Source organism: Microplitis mediator, chromosome 8 (genome assembly GCF_029852145.1).
Source record: "Microplitis mediator isolate UGA2020A chromosome 8, iyMicMedi2.1, whole genome shotgun sequence".
In the NCBI taxonomy this organism is placed as follows: Eukaryota; Metazoa; Arthropoda; class Insecta; order Hymenoptera; family Braconidae; genus Microplitis; species Microplitis mediator.
In genome coordinates, this window is record NC_079976.1 from 23,584,004 (window position 1) to 23,605,217 (window position 21,214).

The 21,214-nt window shown below is 36.5% G+C and overlaps 2 protein-coding genes across 4 annotated transcripts; both read right to left on the reverse strand.

The window, feature by feature from the left end:
- Positions 1-480: 480 nt before the first annotated feature.
- LOC130673284 (neprilysin-2-like) lies at positions 481-20,071 on the reverse strand. Of its 2 annotated transcripts, none has more exons than XM_057478255.1 (9): positions 19,790-20,071; positions 18,676-18,776; positions 8,195-8,209; positions 7,897-8,121; positions 5,212-5,432; positions 4,978-5,139; positions 4,150-4,906; positions 1,921-2,126; positions 481-1,853 (listed from the first exon to the last, which is right to left on the reverse strand). In XM_057478255.1, the coding sequence occupies exons 1-9, from the start codon at positions 19,804-19,806 to the stop codon at positions 1,512-1,514; spliced, it is 2,046 nt and encodes a 681-aa protein (XP_057334238.1). In that variant the 5' UTR covers positions 19,807-20,071; the 3' UTR covers positions 481-1,511. The 2 variants fall into 2 exon arrangements, with proteins under 2 accessions (XP_057334238.1, XP_057334237.1); XM_057478254.1 differs by having other exon boundaries at positions 482-1,853; positions 8,195-8,245.
- On the reverse strand, positions 8,650-18,562 carry LOC130673285 (uncharacterized). 2 transcript variants are annotated; one of them, XM_057478257.1, is made up of 2 exons: positions 17,530-18,562; positions 8,650-11,335 (listed from the first exon to the last, which is right to left on the reverse strand). In XM_057478257.1, the coding sequence occupies exon 2, from the start codon at positions 11,333-11,335 to the stop codon at positions 10,190-10,192; it is 1,146 nt and encodes a 381-aa protein (XP_057334240.1). In that variant the 5' UTR covers positions 17,530-18,562; the 3' UTR covers positions 8,650-10,189. The 2 variants fall into 2 exon arrangements, with proteins under 2 accessions (XP_057334240.1, XP_057334239.1); XM_057478256.1 differs by having other exon boundaries at positions 17,135-18,562.
- Positions 20,072-21,214: the final 1,143 nt, after the last annotated feature.

Genomic DNA, 21,214 nt, shown 5'->3' on the forward strand with positions numbered 1-21,214 from the left:
TTTTGGTTTTTTAGTAAATCAACCGCTACTCTGCAAATATCGATGAAAAAAATTATGTTGCCAGGGACTTTTTTAGCTTAATGTACCCCCAAGACCCCTGTAAATTTTTAAATTGATCTATCGAACCGTTTTTTGGGAATCATCGATCAAAGTTTAGCTAAATAATTAAAGGAGCAAGTTTTGTTCCTTTAATTGTGTAATCATAATCAAAATGAAAAATTTTTTTTTTTTCGACTTTTCTCAAATTTTTGCGTTGGTAACTCAGCAAATGCAAGGAAATGACAAAAAAAATGAAAAATTTCCAAAAAATGTCAAAAAAAAAATTTAGAACACAAAAAACAAGTTTCAATTTTTTTTTTCTTTGATTTTTTTTGACATTTTTTGGAAATTTTTCATTTTTTTTGTCATTTCCTTGCATTTGCTGAGTTACCAACGCAAAAATTTGAGAAAAGTCGAAAAAAAAAAAATTTTTCATTTTGATTATGATTACACAATTAAAGGAACAAAACTTGCTCCTTTAATTATTTAGCTAAACTTTGATCGATGATTCCCAAAAAACGGTTCGATAGATCAATTTAAAAATTTACAGGGGTCTTGGGGGTACATTAAGCTAAAAAAGTCCCTGGCAACATAATTTTTTTCATCGATATTTGCAGAGTAGCGGTTGATTTACTAAAAAACCAAAAAAAGTCATTTTTTTGTACTTTCATCTAATGGATGTAAAAAATAAAAAAAATTTTTTTTTTCAAAAAATGATGACAGGGTCTTGTAGGAAATTTATTCAAGTTTTCAACGCTGCCCTTCAACTTTCTGTGCGATCATTGGTACCTGAAATATCGAAGATCAAAGCCAAAAGGATCATTTTCTGTTTGAAGACTGATATCTCTGCGACAAATCGTCCTACGAGGTTAAAAAAAAAACCAAATTGAAGCTGAATGAATATGCTAAACGATGTATGCATTCGTTTAGTTGAAAGAATTTTTCCGCGGTCCGTGGGCTCTTCGGAAAAAAAAAAAAAATTTAGAAATTTTTTGGCTCGCGGTATTTCTCATGTTTGCGCAATAATCGGAGCTTTTAAAAAATTTTGAAAAAAATACACCTTAACTAGAGATTTCAAGCTATAAAATGCTTTTTTTCAATTTTCGATACGATTTTTTTTCACCAAGTTACAGCCTTCCAAAAATCACTAAAAAATTTATAAAATTTTTCTGCTCCTTTAATTTTTTGCATTAGTGTATATAATTTTTGTTCCGGGTAGAACGGTTTAATGCTGCAAAAATGCCGAAAATATGCAGTATAATTACGGTTTTAATGCTGTTAAAATACCGTATTTTTTCTGTTTTATTACCGTAAATATTCTGAATTTTTTTCGTAAATTTTTGGTAGTAATGCGGCAAAAAAACTGGCCAAAATAACTTGAATAATACCATATTTATGCAGTATTTATACCGTATAATTCCGGTATTATTTCGGTATTTCCAAAACCGCGAGGGACTTCCATATAAATCAAGTTACAAAAAAATGCATGGTTGCCCGTTAAATTTTACAAAAGACTCATCACTCATACAATTGAAATCTTTAAAAAATTCTGGAACAGTTGAAATGGCATTCATAAAGAAATATTCAAAGAGACCGTATTTATTATCAAACACTTTTGATTCTTTTGGAAGCAAAACACAGAAATGCTGTAATGTGTTAATCCAAAATAGTTGATTATTCGTGTAGGGTAATCCAGGTAGAGAGGGTTCAATTCCATTTTTAGTAAGCCAGTGTTGATAAGCTTGATATGAAACTTTATAAGCCAATTGTTCGCTAATTTGTGAACTTTCATATGATATAGTCCGCCATATAGACTGAAAATTGTAAAATTTTTTAAAATGGTTGGATTAAATTGTTGACAATTAATTAACGGATAATTACCCGTTCTTTGAATCCTTCAAAAGAAAAGTTTCTGAATTGATGTTGGAAGCATGAAAATTTTTCATCATACGCATTTTGATTCGCACCTAAATATCTGATATAGACCACTAATTCATTAGCGATGTAATAGCCAATGCGACCGTAATTAATGTACATTGGATAATTAATATCAAATCTTGGTTTCTCAAGCGCTGCCAAAGGTATATCTTTTAAATAGATTATTATTAATAAATATTTAGACAGTAGTGATAACGTAACAATATTATCCGAGAGAAAATTTTTTTATAAAATTTCATTATTTAAGGAAATTGTATAACATTCTGTGATGAATGTTTTTAATAACCTTCAATTTTTGTGAGTAGTGTATTGTATATAATGTTATATAATTTTACAACTTAAAATTTATAGAATTCTACACAGAAAAAAACAATTTCTTGGCGCAAGAAATTTTTTGTATTATAAATTGGAAACAAAAATTTTCTTGAGACAAGAAAAAATTTCTCGGTTCGAAAAAATTTTTTCTTGCTCTAAAAAAATTTATTCTCGCTCCAAGAAATTTTAAGTTTTAAATTTATAATTCAAAAAATTTCTTGAGGCAAGTAAAATTTTTTTTGGGACAAATAAAAATTTCTTGCACTTAGAAATCCTTTTTTTCTGTGTATGAAACTTTATAAAGTTCTGTGAAATTCTATTTTTCCTTATAAAATTTCGTAAAATTTAAATCCAGTCCCATGATGTTGATTTTTTAAGATTTTATAAAATTCCATAAAATTTAGATTTAGTGCTAACAATAGTGTTTTCTTTTACAGTTTTTGATGGTTTGTGAAGTCGTACAAAGTTCTGTTATTTGTCATCCCTAGCAGACCTGATTTACCGTAAATTTACGGTAATTTTACCGTAAATCTACCGTAGAATACCGTAAAATTCGAGTAGATTTACCGTAAATTACGGTAAACCCACCGTAAATTACGGTAAACCCACCGTAAATTACGGTAAATCCACCGTAATTTACGGTAAATCGGTAGGGGAGAGTGGGGTCAATTGAACCAAGGGGCAATTGAACCAGTAAGCTTAAAAAATAAAAAAATGAGTCGTCCTCTTGGAATTATATTTTAATACACTAAACCTTAGTCTGACCAAAATTTGGAACCAATATGATAATTTACCTTCAAAAAATTCAAGTTTTTGTGTTTTTAGGCATCTGAACTTTTTTTTCAGCTCTTGACAAATTGTTTAATAAGTTTTTAATTTTCAAATGTAATCCTAAAATTTTTTTTGTAATACCTTCTTTCATATATTAGTCATAAATTTCTAACTTTACATCTAGTAAAATAGTTCTTGAATATTTTTTTTTAAACTAATTATTTCAATAAAATCATATGGGGTCAATTGAACCAGTACTCTCGGCAACGGTTGAACCACACAAATCACACTGTGAGCATTAGACATGCGCGCGCATCTTGACTGAATGTGAAAAAAAGCTAAACTAACCAAGAAAAAAAATAATTATATTGACAGAAGTTGTAAAAGTGATTGTTATAACATATAATGTTATATAAAATGATCAATATTATTAGAAGTATTGTAATTTCAGTTTTAAGCTGTAATGAATAGTAAATTATTCATTAAAGTCATTCGTTTGTGGTTCTAATACTCTTGGTTCAATTGTTCCCGACTAGTGGTTCAATTGCCCCCGCAAAGGGGACGATTGAACCATTTGATGCAGTTGTACAATTTCGTATTTATTAAAAATTTTCATCACTTTTTAAGTTATGTGCTTATGAGAAATGATAGTCTATATAATAAAGTATAATTTTGTAAAAAAAAAAAGTTATCATTTTGCTTTTATTCATCTAAAAAAAAATGTTAAAGTATTTTTGGTTCAATTGACCCCACTCTCCCCTACTTTACGGTGGATTACCGTAAATTACGGCGGATATACCGTAAATTTACCGTCGAATACGATAAATCTATCGTAAAAAATTCGGGTGGATTACCGAATTACCGTAATTTACGGTAGATTACCGTATTTCCGTATTTTACGGTAAATCCACCGTAATTTACGGTAAATCGGCATTTTATAGTGGATTACCGTAATTTACGGTGGGTTTACCGTAATTTGGGTCCGTTAAGGATATATAATTTCATAAAATTTTACTGCACAAAATTTATAAAGTTTATCAAATTTTATATAAAAATTTTGTCACGGGTAGTGAATTGAGTAAGTACCAATTCTATTATAATAATTTGTAGGACCACCATCTTCAACTTGACTGAATAAATTTTTGGCGCCCAAACTCGTAATGTTATCATATTTATTTTCACTATCAAATAATTCTAAATTCAATAATGTATGAAAATAATTATTGGTATCAATCTCGAGATTTTCATAGTATTTAACAAATTCATCGTCACTTTTGTATTTTTCCGCATAGCCAATAAAAATTGGAATATTTTTTATCATCTCGATACCCTTTTTCTTTGTGTCTTGGACCATCCAAGTCGATGAATTGATCAATTCTATTGTTTGGTTTTTTATATTTACAATCATATCTTTAATAGCCATATCGATGTCACTGTTGTAGTAATTTTTAGCGTACAATAAATTAAGAGCGGGTGATAAATATTTTTTTATGACTCCTATGCAAGAGTGCGTGCGCGCCGTGTTCTTGCAATTTCGCGTCAAACAATATTCATGTCGTAGGTTCCGATATTCTTCCGTCAAGTAGGGAATTGTATTTTGAATTATTTTCCACACGGCGTAATTTGCTTGAACATGTTTCGGAGTTTTTTCTAAGAGTATTATGAAATCCGGGAGTGTAGGTGGCTCCAAGAAAGGAATGTCGGAAATTTTAACTGGAGTTTTTCGATTACGCAGGATAACATTGTCAATTAAATATTGCCATTTTATTGATGGAAATTTATGAATTAATTCTTCGAATGTTATATCGTCTGAAAAAATGTTTTTATAGCGACGCATATTAATCTAAAAAAAACAAACAAAAAGAATCATTACAGAACTTAAAATGCGTTAGAGTTAGAAAATAACATTATTACTTCTGAAATTTGCCATTCAAATTCAACGATTTCATCGATCTCTTTTGCAAATTCTTTTTTAAATCCCAGCAATGCATATACTTTTGTGATATAATTTTTGTAAGCGATAATTAAAGGATCTGAAAAACTTGAAATATTTTTCTCAAATTCTTGAGGTGGAATCTGTGAAAAAAAAAAACTTCTCACTATCCAAGAAATTTGTTAGATAAGTTGAAAGTGTTTGTTTATTATTACTTTTATTCGATATTTCATTAACAATTTATCGTGTATCGGATAAAGTGATGGTTCAAAATCCAAAAAAGTGTTAATACTTAATCCGATTCTTTTGCTTTTGATAATGAAGTCCGCCCAATCAAAATTATATGTCATCCATTTGCCTCCTTGCAAAAGAGGCCAATTGCCCAGATCGTAAAGAATTTGAGTCAGAAGATCGAAAGCTTGTTGTCCAGTAGCTTCTACACAGTTAAATTACAAAAAAAAATAATTCATGGTTTAACTAATTATTTACCTTGTGATGAATTTATCATACACTAATTTTGGTAGTGTTTTTTTAATAATTATCAAATATTGATTTGTTAAATATTATATTGAGGGCCAGTTTTTCAATCCGGGTTTTTTTTCTGTAACGGCGGCTTAATCTCGCGAGATTAAAATATTATCGCTGTTTTGTTTATATATTGTAAAAAGTATAGCGCTATACTTATAAGTTCTCTATACAATCACGTGTATTTTGTGATTTTTACAGGCATATTTTTAATTTGAATATTATAAGAACATATTCCCTTGTAGGAAAAAAAATATTGACAACGGGGCCAGTCTTGGCACAATACTGGGCTACCGAGGCTCGGCCTCCCAAGGTTGGTCCGAGATCCGACCAACGTTCAAGTGACAAGCCTTGGTTTGCCAGTCTTGGGACAAGGTTCAGCCATTATACAAGTGACAAGCCTTAGTTTACCAGTCTAAATAACAAATGGTACCTAAAAACCCCTGGCTTCTGTGAATAGCGTAACAGCCTAGTGGATAGAACGCTTGCCTAGCAGTCATGAAGGACCAGGTTCGAGACCCAGCAAATGCAAAAAAAAATTAGTTTCATCGATCCACCTGATTTCTCTGTGTACAAATTTATTTCCATATGTTACCATCCCGCACATGTCTACTAATATTTTTTTTTTTAATTTATTTTTAATAAGCATAGGTGCTTATTTAGCAACAGTCGGCACAATACTGGCTCTCGATATTGGGCCAATACTTAGATGCAATCTTGGCACAATACTGGCATTGGTTATTGGGCCAATACTAAGATGCAGTCTTGGCACAACACTGTCACTCAAGCTTGGCTGGGTGTTATCATTTCAATGCTTAGACAGACTTGGGCCAAGCTTGGATTTCAAGCTTTCCCCAGAGTTAATAAGTCTTGCGCCAAGCGTCGGCCAAGCTTGGGCCTATTGTTTCTTCCTATAAGGGGTAATTAGAATGCACCTGTTTGACCGTAGCTTTTTTTTATTTTTAGGCTTAGGCTATAGCTTTTTGATAAATTCCTTAGAAAAAAATTTATACGCCCTTTCAGCTTGAGGTCACAAAATTTTCGAATTCCTAAAGTTAATAGGACCCATAATTAAAGACATACGCCCTTTTGGCTTTGGAAAATCTATGTTTAACTTTCATGCGTAAAAAATATTTACTAGTCAATTGGCGATAAATGAAAATTTATGCGCCCTTTTAGCATTGCAAAACTAAAAGAGCACATAAATTAAGATGCGCCCTTTTACTTTTTGGCACGCGATATTTTTAGTTAATTGTTATTATAATATTTTTGAGACCCTTTTCCTCCGTGGAAGTTTAAAAAAACGCGAATTGAAAAACAATTTTAAGTGACAAGGGATCAAACAATATTAATGCAAGCTGTAGTAAAGTTGTCTACCTGAGCCGAAAAGAAGGGTGACATCACCCGTGTTTGCATTCATATTTCATCCTGTGTTACTCAACAAACGAAAACGAATTGAAACTTCAATCCGAGTCAATCTGATTTTTCAATTCTTTTTTTTTTTTTTGATTAAAAAGAATTGAGAAAATTCAATTCTCTAATTGGATGCACGGAAAAAAAAGAAATGTTGCTGCAACAGGAACATTCCTGTAACATGATCTTGTGGCTGCAACAGGATATTCCTGTTACAGCTACAAGATCAGTCCTGTTGCAGTCATAGATATAATCTCAGATTCATAATAAGGGTAATAATGTGTATTAGTGGAGTTGAGAATCAACGACGGTAATATATATTTTTTCTGCACACACAAACACACACACACACACACATATACATGTGCACACACACACGCGCACGCACACATGTGAGCACAGACACACATCTATATACACGCACACGCACATGTGAGCACACATCCATTATATATTTGTCACGATTTCAAAACTATTCCTATGTCTGCAACAGGACTGGCCCTGTAGCTGCAACAGAGCCATGTCTTGTTGCAGCAACAGCTCTTTTTTTTCCGTGTGCCTCGAAAGAAAAGTTTAAATTTCTGCCGTGTTTAGCGAGAAGAAAGTCGTACTTTTCTCTTATAAAGGAAATAAATAATGAAAATCAGCAAATACGCAATTTTTCACGAAAACAAAGGCAACAATTCAAACTTTCAGGTGCAGATCTGATGAAAAATAGTAAACACACCACGGAGGAAGGTAGGACGTTCCACTCGGCGTGCTTGCCACCCTCACCTACGATTCTGGTGCGCAATCACACACGTGGACTGATATGTCCAATTTTACGCCTTTGGTGAATAATACACTATTTTATAAAATATTCATAACAACTATCAAAAAACTTCAAAATTTCTATTCGCAAGATCGAACACTGGTAAATAATGGGTTATGTAACTAGACATTTTTCATTTAATTTTACTTACCGTCACTCATGCATGTTTTGTAAAGATCATCGATAAGTTTAAATGGTTTAAAATCAACAGAACCAGTCCCCCTTTCAATTAAATCTCGTGCACGTTTGTTGACTGGACATTCTGCCAATTTCATTCTTTCGTGGAAAGATAAAACTTTAGCATTACCGCAAACATACTGTTTAAAGTTGTCACAAGGATTGACACTTGTGTCACGGTGTCTTTCAATTTGTTCAGCTGAAATAGCAAACAATACTTCCATAATTTTACCACAATTACATTTCCACCACCAAATCAACACTCTACTTACCAGCTTCTAGAAAATCTTTATTGCAAACTTTACTTCCATCTTTCTTCGTTACTAGAAATGTATATATTTAAAAAGTTGTAACGGGTATAATTGGGTTTTAATTATAAAATAGTCGAAGAGTAATTAATTAATTAGTATCACAGAAAGACGTCAAATCAGTTTTGTATGTCACCAGAAAGTCAGAAGTTAGACGAAACAGAAAATATATATTGAAAGAAAATTAGTGAGTAAAAAGTATGAACGATTTAATCAATCAAAAGAAGTAATGGTTAATCTCTTAAATCAGACTGTATAAATTATCCAACTACCCCTTTTTGCTTGGTTTAGCTCGCCGGAGTCCAGGGTTCAAAAGGGGTTTTTAATTTATAGCCAGTGCTAATTAATCAAGTCAACAAAACTTTACTTTAACTAAACAAAAGAAACTCTTTTTTTTTTTAAAAGAAAGAAAACACAGATTTAGAAAAGAAATAAGAAACTAGGATTTATTATTTAATACTTACAATGGCTTCCAGCCCTTTTCTACTACCTCTTACAATAATTAATATTAATAATTAAACGCGGTTTCAATATTATAAAATTACGGCTTGTTGTTTATTCAACAATTTACACGGTTTATTGCTAATTAAACAATCTATACACGGTTTACACGGTTACACGGTCACACACATACTCAAAAGATTCGCGGTCTACCACGCGGTACTACCCCTCCCCGGGTGCTTCAGGGGAGTCTGGTCGACTACCCCGTCGGCCCTACACGAAGTCCCGTCCCAGAGGGTAAGTGGATGGCCTCCAACAAACCCCCACCTACGCGGATAGTTTCACCTACCACCCCTTGGCAGAAGGCCTTGGAGTGGGGTCCCTTAAAACCTCCTCGAGAGAAATAGATTTCGCTTACCTGGCCCGGTCGGACTCCTGGTAAGTGACTTCCTTCTTGGTTGACTGGAATGGCCTTCCTTGACAACCTCTCGGGAGACTAAGTTGCCTCTACGGGCTTAAATGCGCGGTTTTATCTCTATATCTACCCGTTGTAGAGGTGAACGGGAATAAATTCCCTCGCCCTCTGTTGTTGACATCGAGAGTCTACTGTTGTAAAATATTTTCTAAGTCCCGAGTTAAAAAGTCAAAGGAAATCGAGAGAAATTAATTTTATCGTATGTAAAATTGAATTTAAAAGAAAAGAATTCGTTTAAGATGTTAAGTAAATACTAAGTCCCGAGAACTTAGCCGTGTGAGCGACGATAATCCGGGCGGACGGATAGAAAATGAAAGAATGAACGATTGAAATACTAGAGTTTATTTTAATTTCACCAATATTTCTCGTATTTCTGTTCATTTTATAATTCTTTCAATCTCTTAAAACTTTTAAACGTTTTATTCGAAACCTATATAAGCGTTTTTATTTTATTTCCTTTGATTTTGGTGCTCAGGACTTAGAATAATTTTCGCTCGGTCGCGCATTCACATACTTATACCGTACATCCATATAATTTTATATCTCGGTATATTCATTCGACTTAGATTTTAAAAGCACAGCCTTATAAGTGTAAATAATAATAATAACTCATTGTTAAGGAAAAATAATAATGTTTATATTAATGAAAGAAAAGAAAAAAAAGAAAGTATTATATACAAAAGTATAAGTCATATTAAATAGAAACATAAGTAATAGTTTTTAAGTAAATAGATAATAGAGTAGTATAAGTACAGTAGTAATTAATTTGTTTAAACAAAGGAACATAATATTTAGAATTTTAGTCCTAGTTTTTAAGCCTACTAGTTTTAAGTGTAACCGATAGTCCAGTAGATATGAAAATAATAATTAGTGAATAAGTAGTATTAAGTCATAGGTATAAGAAAATAGTAATAATAATAGTTTATAAATAATAATCACAGGTGTCCTCTGTTCTGGGTTCACTGGGTCACTCCACCATCACACCCCTCCTACCTCAACAAAGAAAAGGGGATAGCCTGCTATCCTCTTTTCTTCCTGTCTTTTTATTCCTCTCGTTCCCTGAGTCTGGCCAGCATGTCCCAGACAGTCTTCCCCGTCGGCTCTATCTTCGGCGTTGGACCTTTTACATACCGAGTCACCTTGTATACCCTCAATGTTTCATCGTAGGCGGTAAAACTTGCCTTCTTGGCCACAGTCTTTGGCCTTACTTCGGCTAGAGGGGTCAATGCTGCCAGTAGCCGCTGCAACGGTGTCTGGACCTTTTTCGGTGGCGGAAACAGATCCTCCGGGCTGGACTCAACGTACTCCGGATAGTCGGCTAATAGAGGTGCGTCATCGTAGTCAATCCAGCCAGCGTTGATGGTTGTTGCCAGCTGGGGACTGTCCCTTGAGGATGGGCCCGGGTTGGTAGCAAGTCCTTTCTTTGTTTTCCCAGGTTCGATTGTTGCTAGCTGGGGACCGTTCCTTCGGAATGGGCCCGGGTTGGTGACAATTACTTTAATAGGTCTCGTCGTGGTTGTCGCCTCGTTCCTGATCACTGGATTTACCTTTTTGATCAATTTGCCCAACTGGGGACTGCTCGTTACGAGTGGGCCCGGGTTGGTCGCAGTCGATTCCCTTCTCTGTCCCCCTATCCTCCGTTTCTTCTTAGGGAAACTCGCTGTGGCTCGAGCGGGAAAGGCATCGTCGTTGTCGAGCTGCTCCTTACTGCTGACGTGGCCAGTATCGAGGTTGGTGCTCGTGGGATCGTTGTGTTTCCCACGGGGGCTCTCCCCAACCAGTTCGGCCGTTGACTGGGGACCGCTGATTACCAGTGGGCCCGGGTTGGTGGTCGCCTTTACTGGTTTGGCAAGTTTTATTATTTCGGCGCTGGCTGGCCGAATTACGGGCCTTTTGGTTGGCCTTTTGAAACCGGGCTTGGTCGGGTCGTATGGCTCGACCTTTTTGACCAGGTGGTACTTCACTTTTTGGACCTCCCTTAGCTGTATGTCGGGCCTTTTCCGGGTATTGGTGGCTGTACTTGACGAGGTAGTTGCTGAGGTAGTTGGGAGTGTGGTGATCTCGGTGCTTGTCTCGGTGGTTGGCTCGGCGATTGGCTCCAAAATCAGGCACGGCTGTTGTTGGACCATTCGCTCTAACAGCTCCATCTCCTCTTCCATCGTGAACTCTTGGATAGTTGAAGCTTGCATCTATATACAATAGTTTTCAAAAGGGTTTACAATAGTGATAATCATACTGTTTCATTCATTCATTCATTCCTAAAACGTAACTGAGAGTTTACACGGTTCTCTTTTTTTTTATACGAGGTAGTAGAATAAAAGAGAAAAAAAAACATTTAAAGTGAATAACATATGATTTATATATATAAAAATGATATATATATAATTTATCTTTACATGTGTTTATCATAAAAAAAAAATAAACTCCTCAAAGACAGAATAACTGATCCTAATTTTACCCCCTTTTTACGGGGTGGCCCACTTCAACCCGGGTCTCCGGTGATAGGGGGAGAATTAGCCTTTCTCGCCATAGCCCGAGTTATACGACGCGGTTGCAAAGTTTCGTCTAATTCTGGTTCCGTTTGTTCGTGGTCGTGGTCAAGTTGTTCGTGGTCAAGTAGGTCGCGGTCAGGTTTCAGGGGATTTCCCTCGTGAAAGGGTTTTAGGTCTTTAAGGTGCGCGGTGAAGGTTTTACCTTCCTTGGTCACTTCGTATACCGAAGGTCCTACGACTTTCGTCACGGTAAAGCCCGTAGCGAACTTCTCTGCGAGTTTAGCCGAAAAATTATCAATCGCGGATGACAAGTGATGTTCTCTCTTGCTGACCAGATCCCCAGGAACTGGTTGCCAAGAACCTCGCTTTCGATTATAATACTTGGCTTGTCTCTCATAAGCCTGTGCCAAGTTTACTTTGACTAACTCCATTGTGTCCTCCAGAGTCTTCGCTGCCCGATGAGGGTCGTACACCTCGCTTTCCCCTTGTTCGGCGCGAGATCGTACCGATGACGGAGGCTGTATTTCGCGACCGTAGTTCAGGTATGCCGGGGAAAATTCCGTGGCATCGTGTTTCGCAGTATTATACGCGAAGGCAAATTCCGGAACTTGCTTATCCCAGTTTCTCTGGTTTGTTCCGGCAAACTGCGCGATCATTGTACCAATTACCCGGTTCGTACGTTCAACGGGATTACACTGCGGCGAATATGGGGGTGTTCGGACGTGTCTTATCCCGAATTGCTGGAGCAAAGAAGTGAACTCTTTGCTGACAAAAGGGGTACCATTGTCGGTAATAACTGTCTCTACCCTTCCAAAACGTAGCAGAACCCGTTCCTTAAACGCGTTGGTGATCGCGGAGGCTGTCTGTTGCCGTAACGGTTGGACTTCTATCCATTTTGTGAATTTGTCTTGAAAGACTACCAAATAACACATTCCCCGTGAGGATCGCGGTTTTGGTCCAATTACGTCAGCAGCCACCACTGACCATGGCCTCAGGGCCGGAATTGTCCCCATTGGGGCCGATGGTGGTTGCTGTGAGGCTTTATATGCTTGACATTTCACACATTGCCGCACATACTCAGTAATTTCGGCTCTCATACGCGGCCAGTAATATTGACTGGACACCCGAGCAATCGTTTTAGCGATTCCGCAGTGACCAGCCGAAGGCACATCATGGTTCTCGCGGATGATCTGTCTCACTCCCGCTGCTGGAATACACAGTTTCCAGACATTGCCTCGGTCTGCATAGTCTAGGCTATGATATCGATGCCGATATAATAAGTCTTGTTTCAGACAATACTCGGGGTATCTTTGAGGGTCATTCTTGACCCCTTTGACCGTTCGTTCATACCAAGAATCGCCAAGGTCAACTGCTTCGAGAATTAAATCGGTTTCCGGTTCGTGAGGGTCATTTTCGTCGGAATTGGTAATAGTGCTTCGCGATAACGCGTCTGCTACTTTGTTCCATTTCCCTTTCCGATAAACGACGTCAAACTCGTACTGTTGAAGGTAAAGATTCCATCTGGCTACCCGACCACTCGGACTCTCGATTGATCGGAGCCATTTCAGTGACTGGTGATCTGTAATGACCGTGAACTCATACCCTTCGAGGTATGGTCTCATTTTCTGAATCGCCCAGACCACTGCAAGACATTCTTTCTCGGTTACACTGTAATTCCGCTCGGCTTTGTTTAACGATCGACTCGCGTATGCGACGACTTTTTCTGCGCCGTCGTGTTCCTGTGTCAGGACAGCGCCTATTCCAACGTCGCTCGCATCCGTTTGTAGTACGAAACGTTTAGAAAAATCCGGGGGAACCAATAAGGGGTCCGATTTTAGATGGTTTTTCAGGGTTTCAAACGCCGTTTGTTCAGCAGTTTCCCATTTCCATCGTTTTCTTTTCTGCAGAAGACAAGTCAATGGTTTGGTCAGGTCTGCGCAGTTGGGAATAAACCGTCGATACCAGGATATCATTCCCAAGAACTGGCGCAGTTCTTTAGTTGTACGCGGGGGAGCAATCTCGGTAATTGCTTTAACTTTTTCCGGATCCGTTCGGATTCCTTGTTCGTCGATGACATGGCCCAGATACACGGTACTTTGTTTTAGAAAGTGGGATTTCTCGGGGTTTAATTTCAAGTTCGCGGTGCGAAGTCGTGTCATAACCTTTTTCAGGATTTCCATGTGCTCGGCAAGGGTTTCACTGACGATTATTATATCGTCCAAATATACTACCACGTGAGCTTCGAGATCAGCGCCCAGGACTTCGTACATTACTCGCTGGAACGTTGCAGGAGCAGAATGTAGTCCAAAAGGCATTACACGGAATTGAAACAGACCACGTCCGGGTATCGTGAAAGCAGTAATTGGTTTGCTTTCGTTTTCCAGTGGTATCTGCCAATATCCGCTTTTCAAGTCGATGGTACTGATAAATTTTGCCTTTCTTAATTTATCAAGAGATGCATTCACGTGGGGTATTGGGAATGCGTCTTTTTCGGATACGTCGTTTACTTTGCGGAAGTCAACGCAAAAACGGTATTTCCGGTCCTTTTTACGCACTAATACGACCGGGGAATTCCACGGACTGTTTGATGGTTCGATGATTCCATCTTTCAGCATCTTGTCAACTTCTTCATTCATGATCTGTTGCATTTTGGGGTTCTTCGGAAAGTAGCGCGTTTTTACCGGTTCGGTTCCAGGTTTAATTTTAATTTTATGGGTCGCACACCGGGTTGGGCCAGTTATTGATTCATCCAATTTGAGCCAAGTCTTGATTTCTTTACGGGCTGTTTCTATATCATGCTTTATATCGAGGGTATGACAGTCAAATGTCCCAGGTTGGCGTATCAATTGATAGCCCATTGCTGACAAATTGTCAATACCCAGAAGCATGTCACTCGTGTACGCAGTGATGACATGAAACGGCAAAGTATATTCTCGGTTCTCATGTCTTATGGTAACCCACGCGGTACCAGTTGATCGTACAATATGGTTGCCCATGGTTGATCCTTGTACTGGCGTTGAGTCATAGCGCGTGTATAGTTTGTTTGCATGGATGAAATGCCACGTGTGTTCAGAAATAATTGACGCGGTCGCTCCGGTATCCATTAATGCATGGATTTTCGCGTTTCCGAGTCTGATCTCGGCAAAAGGACGTTTATCGCTGGTTTTTACGGCTGTTGGCTGGAATTGCCTGCCTTCGGCTCGGGGCTTCTCGGCGCGTTGCTCGTTTGATTTTGTGCTCCCGGGGGAATCACGGACCGGGTTTGGGAGCGTGTACCGGTCCTCTCGGCGTTTCCCTGTCTTGGGCAGGGACAATCTCGGGAAAACGTTCCCATTTTACCACACCGCATGCAAAATTTCACCCACTGATTCGTACATTCAGGCTTAGTATGTCCCCGTTGTCGACATCTCCAACAACACTCTCGCCAGTTATACTCGAAAATTTCGAGTGGTGCTTGTGTCGCGGTCTTTACCGGTTTCCGGGGTGGTTGCTTGGTTTCTTTGGCCGGAGGGGCTCTTTCCTGCGCGACGAGTTGTTCATATTCACCCGCGAGTCGTAAAAGTTCCGGAACAGTGGTAAATTCCGTACGTTTAATGTATCGGCGATACTCAGGTCTCAAATTATGATACAAACGAGTAAGACGGGCTGTGGTTGACATTTGACCGTGTCTTCTCATTAGTGTTTGCAATTTGGTTGCATATTCTGCCGCGGTTTCGGTCGATCTTTGTACGCGGTTCCGGATTTGTTCTTCCAGCTCTAGTTCGAGTCCTGGAGGCAGGTAAAAAGCTTTTAGATCCGATACGAAGTCTTCCCAAGAAACCCAATCCCTCTTGTTATTTCTGTACCAGAGGAGAGCTTTTTCCCGGAGCAAAATCGGGATGCATGGCACTAAGTGGTCCATCTCATACCCATAGCTTTCTGCCAATTCTTCCAGCCGTTCCAGGAATTCCTGGACGTCGCGTTCCCCATTGAATACGACGCCCCATTTCCGTACCAAGTCCCTCTTTCGAAGCTCGACGGAGTCATCTACCAATAGTGACTGTCGAGCGCGACTTGGTAACGGGGTTCCTTGTCTTGAGGAACCAGCTCTGGGTTCAGCTACTTCCATGGACTCGTGACCTGTCCGCCGGTTTCGGTTTTCGCGTTCGCGTCGCTCATTTTCTTCGCGTAATATTTGCTCACGAATTTCTTCCCGCAACCGAGCACGTAATTCCTGTTCTTCTCTCTCTCGCTGTTCATTCTCACGTCTCACTCTCGCTTCTCTCTCTTCCCGACCCGCGTCACGCGCCCGTTGTTCTTCGCGTTCACGTAAGAGTTGTGCCCGGATTTCTTGTCGCAAACGCTCACGTATTTCTTGGTCGTCTCGCTCTGCTGCTTCCCGCGCTGCTCTCTCGGCTCGTTCTCTTTCAGCCTGTTCTCTCTCTGCTTGCTCCCTTGCTTCCCGTGCTCGACGATCTCGTTCCTCTTGTTGCCTTCTCTCGTTCTCCATTCGTTCCCTTTCTTCTGCCTCGATTCTTTCTCGTTCTTCTCTTTCAAACCTCTCACGTTCTTCCCGTTCAATCTCAACCCGAATTTGTTCTTCTCGGGTTTGTCGGTGTCGGGCATTTCTTGTCTCAGGTGATTGGTCCACACTGCCCCGGTCTTCGTCTGACGGGTGTTCGTCGTCGTTCTCAGGGTCTTCAATCGTCGCGCCGTCGTCTGAGTTGTCGAGGTTGTCCAATTCGGCTTCGGAACGATCGAGATCGACTAATAATTTATCGTACCGACCCGCACGACCTGCGTTCGCGGCTTTCGCTTTATTTAATTCCGTTCGCAAAAGAAATCTTAATTCTGATAACGTTGCCTGCGGTTCGATGTTCACTGGGTATTTCTCGAGTTCTTTTAAAAGGGCGTCCTTACGAAGCGACCATACCCACGTTTGGGATCCGGTTACCGGTTGCTTTTTCATAATTATAGCGGAAATAAATGACACAAATGAAAAGGGAAAGAAAAAAAAATGTTAATAAAACTTTCGCGGTACCCGTTAACTCTGGATTTATTCGCGGTCAGGTCCCTGTTCGAGCGCCAAAATTTGTAACGGGTATAATTGGGTTTTAATTATAAAATAGTCGAAGAGTAATTAATTAATTAGTATCACAGAAAGACGTCAAATCAGTTTTGTATGTCACCAGAAAGTCAGAAGTTAGACGAAACAGAAAATATATATTGAAAGAAAATTAGTGAGTAAAAAGTATGAACGATTTAATCAATCAAAAGAAGTAATGGTTAATCTCTTAAATCAGACTGTATAAATTATCCAACTACCCCTTTTTGCTTGGTTTAGCTCGCCGGAGTCCAGGGTTCAAAAGGGGTTTTTAATTTATAGCCAGTGCTAATTAATCAAGTCAACAAAACTTTACTTTAACTAAACAAAAGAAACTCTTTTTTTTTTTAAAAGAAAGAAAACACAGATTTAGAAAAGAAATAAGAAACTAGGATTTATTATTTAATACTTACAATGGCTTCCAGCCCTTTTCTACTACCTCTTACAATAATTAATATTAATAATTAAACGCGGTTTCAATATTATAAAATTACGGCTTGTTGTTTATTCAACAATTTACACGGTTTATTGCTAATTAAACAATCTATACACGGTTTACACGGTTACACGGTCACACACATACTCAAAAGATTCGCGGTCTACCACGCGGTACTACCCCTCCCCGGGTGCTTCAGGGGAGTCTGGTCGACTACCCCGTCGGCCCTACACGAAGTCCCGTCCCAGAGGGTAAGTGGATGGCCTCCAACAAACCCCCACCTACGCGGATAGTTTCACCTACCACCCCTTGGCAGAAGGCCTTGGAGTGGGGTCCCTTAAAACCTCCTCGAGAGAAATAGATTTCGCTTACCTGGCCCGGTCGGACTCCTGGTAAGTGACTTCCTTCTTGGTTGACTGGAATGGCCTTCCTTGACAACCTCTCGGGAGACTAAGTTGCCTCTACGGGCTTAAATGCGCGGTTTTATCTCTATATCTACCCGTTGTAGAGGTGAACGGGAATAAATTCCCTCGCCCTCTGTTGTTGACATCGAGAGTCTACTGTTGTAAAATATTTTCTAAGTCCCGAGTTAAAAAGTCAAAGGAAATCGAGAGAAATTAATTTTATCGTATGTAAAATTGAATTTAAAAGAAAAGAATTCGTTTAAGATGTTAAGTAAATACTAAGTCCCGAGAACTTAGCCGTGTGAGCGACGATAATCCGGGCGGACGGATAGAAAATGAAAGAATGAACGATTGAAATACTAGAGTTTATTTTAATTTCACCAATATTTCTCGTATTTCTGTTCATTTTATAATTCTTTCAATCTCTTAAAACTTTTAAACGTTTTATTCGAAACCTATATAAGCGTTTTTATTTTATTTCCTTTGATTTTGGTGCTCAGGACTTAGAATAATTTTCGCTCGGTCGCGCATTCACATACTTATACCGTACATCCATATAATTTTATATCTCGGTATATTCATTCGACTTAGATTTTAAAAGCACAGCCTTATAAGTGTAAATAATAATAATAACTCATTGTTAAGGAAAAATAATAATGTTTATATTAATGAAAGAAAAGAAAAAAAAGAAAGTATTATATACAAAAGTATAAGTCATATTAAATAGAAACATAAGTAATAGTTTTTAAGTAAATAGATAATAGAGTAGTATAAGTACAGTAGTAATTAATTTGTTTAAACAAAGGAACATAATATTTAGAATTTTAGTCCTAGTTTTTAAGCCTACTAGTTTTAAGTGTAACCGATAGTCCAGTAGATATGAAAATAATAATTAGTGAATAAGTAGTATTAAGTCATAGGTATAAGAAAATAGTAATAATAATAGTTTATAAATAATAATCACAGGTGTCCTCTGTTCTGGGTTCACTGGGTCACTCCACCATCACAAAGTATAATTCTTTTATTTTTGTTCCCAATTAATAATTTATTCAGAACAAAATGAATAAAATTTTAATTTTTTAAACAATCATATATTTATCATTCAATAACTTACCATTATTTTGTACATTATCAATTACAGCAGTCAAAGTGCTTTTTATAACAACAGAGCAAATAATTCCAACACTTACAATGACAAATAATTGTCTTGAAGTTCTAAAACAAATCATATATAGAATGAAAGAATTTTTTTGCGGAAAGAACATTTTTGACTATGAATTGAAGACAAAAATTTTCTAAGGACTGGAAAAAATTTCTTGGTGCACGAAATTTTGTTTCGCCTCAAAAAGTTTTTTGTTTCCAATTTATAATGCAAAAAAAATCTTGGTAGGAGTAAAAACTTTTTGCGTCAAAAATTCTTTTTTTCTGTGTATATTAAAATATCCCGAGTCGAAATATTGAACTCACATTTAACTTACGTTAACTTATAGAACTTACATTGAACTTACATAAACTTAATGAACTTACATCTAACTTAAATAACTTCTTGGGCTTGATTATAACTTGAATCGACTTAAATAAAAATACTGACTTAGTTATAACTTACCTGGAATGAAATTAACCCAAAGTGATTGGTATTTTTTTCGAAAACTTCGATGGTGGGTGATTTGTGAGATTGTTGGGAATATTTGTGCCAAAGTTCAAGTCTGTAAGCCGGATAATGCAAAAACGGGAGTATTTTTATTGTTCTACCAACTAAAATCTCCCACGGAAAGGCCGAAGGGAATTGATTTTGTTCACCTTATTTAACATTGAATATCTAGATGACGATTTCAACGTCCAATACTTCCAACTTACGATTCAAATTTCGACTTGGGAGTACATTCAAGTTCACCTTCGGTTAATTTTATTCCAGGTAAGTTATCATTAAGTCAGTATTTTTATTTAAGTACGTTTAAGTTATAATCAAGCCCAATAAGTTATTTTAGTTAGATGTAAGTATATTAAGCTTATGTAGTATATATATATATATATATATATATATATATATATATATATATATATGTATATTTATTTAAATCAGATTTGACTGTCTACTTTTATTCGAGTATTCAAATATTATTTACGATTTCAATTTTTAAAAAATTGAATTTTGTCTCATTTAATTGTACATTTAAATATTGAAACTGATAGATAAAGTTATGATGTAAATAAATAATTAGTCATACTTGCAATGCCCGATCATCTCAACCAAAATCTCAGTATTTTACATATAATTTTAAAATATTATTCTTCGTTTAAAATCTTTCTACGAGTAACCCTCCTAAGTCAAATATACTCTCTTATATATGCAGTATTACGTTCTTCTCAATCGTCGTCCCCTCTTTCTTATTTTTTAAAAAATAAATAAAGAGAATGAAAGAATTGATAGTCCGGATTCTTATCTTATCGTAATTCTTAATCCAACAACAAAAACAACACTCGAGTTTGGTTTTACCATTCATTCTATCCAAATTTTCTTATATTATGAATAACATTCTACTCCAACTATTTATCTGTTTACGGATAAAGTGCCTCGTATAGACTGAAGTGATGATAAAACAAAGTTTTTTATTGAATATTATCTCTGGTTTAAAGCAGAGCGGTTGCTCATGAATTTTCATACTTACCATAAAATTCGGATAAAAACGGTATTCAATTTAGGGAGAGATGTCACTTTTTTAGTTCCCATTATAGAAATTGAAAATTTTCAAAAACCGGGAACTTATAGATTTCTGTCCGATTTTCAAAAATCGAATTTTCATCGGATGTGGACGTTTTGAAGTCTTAGAAAGCCATGTTTGGAAAATTTTAAATTAATGTTATTCAAGGTTGAAGTTAAGTCCAAACAATTTCAATGATTTTGAATAATTTTTAAAGGAGTGAATTTAGCAAAAATTGTTAAGAGACTTTCTTGCAGAGTATTTAATTTCCTTTGAGAATATCCATCGGCTTTTTTTCGGAAACTGATTTTTACATTAATTACAAAATTTCAAAGTTTACCCGCATGGAAAAGCTATATATTGTTAAGAGTATATAACAAAATATATGGTGAATATGTGATAAATATATAGCGGCAAAAATATCTATATTGAAAAATACATGTTTTTTTACATATATTGAATTATATATTTATCATAATATATTTACTTGTATATAATGTTTTGTATTTTTCTATATATATTATCTCATATAATGCTCAATATATTCTTATCATATATGGATAGTATATATATAATTTATAAGGATAATATAATAAACTTGATATATATAGCCATATATTTTGACTCATATAATTAGTGGTATATGGTCTCTATATAATTGATTATATATGAAAGAATTTATATGATTAAATATATGGTTCGCGGTATATTGAAATTATATTTTTCCAGTATATCAAAACTTATACTTTTCGCAATATATTGAAAATTTTATTTTTCAATATACTTTTTCAATTTCTACACAATCCCACAAAAAAAAAGTCAAATTTATTATTTTTTCTCCTTCTTTTCATTGACCTTATATTTACTGGCAATAACCTAAGAAAAGTAAAAAAAGTCCCATATATTTTACAATATATTAGAAACCATATATTTTGCAATATATTGGAAAAC

Coding starts and splice junctions, on each gene's coding strand:
- LOC130673285 (XM_057478257.1), bottom strand. CDS start 11,335: ATGCAAGCTTCAACTATCCAAGAGTTCACGATGGAAGAGGAGATGGAG.
- LOC130673284 (XM_057478254.1), bottom strand. Junction 8,246..18,675: donor TGATAATGTACAAAATAATG/GTAAGTTATTGA, acceptor ATACATTTCTAG/TAACGAAGAAAGATGGAAGT. Junction 8,122..8,194: donor TAAAGATTTTCTAGAAGCTG/GTAAGTAGAGTG, acceptor TTGCTATTTCAG/CTGAACAAATTGAAAGACAC.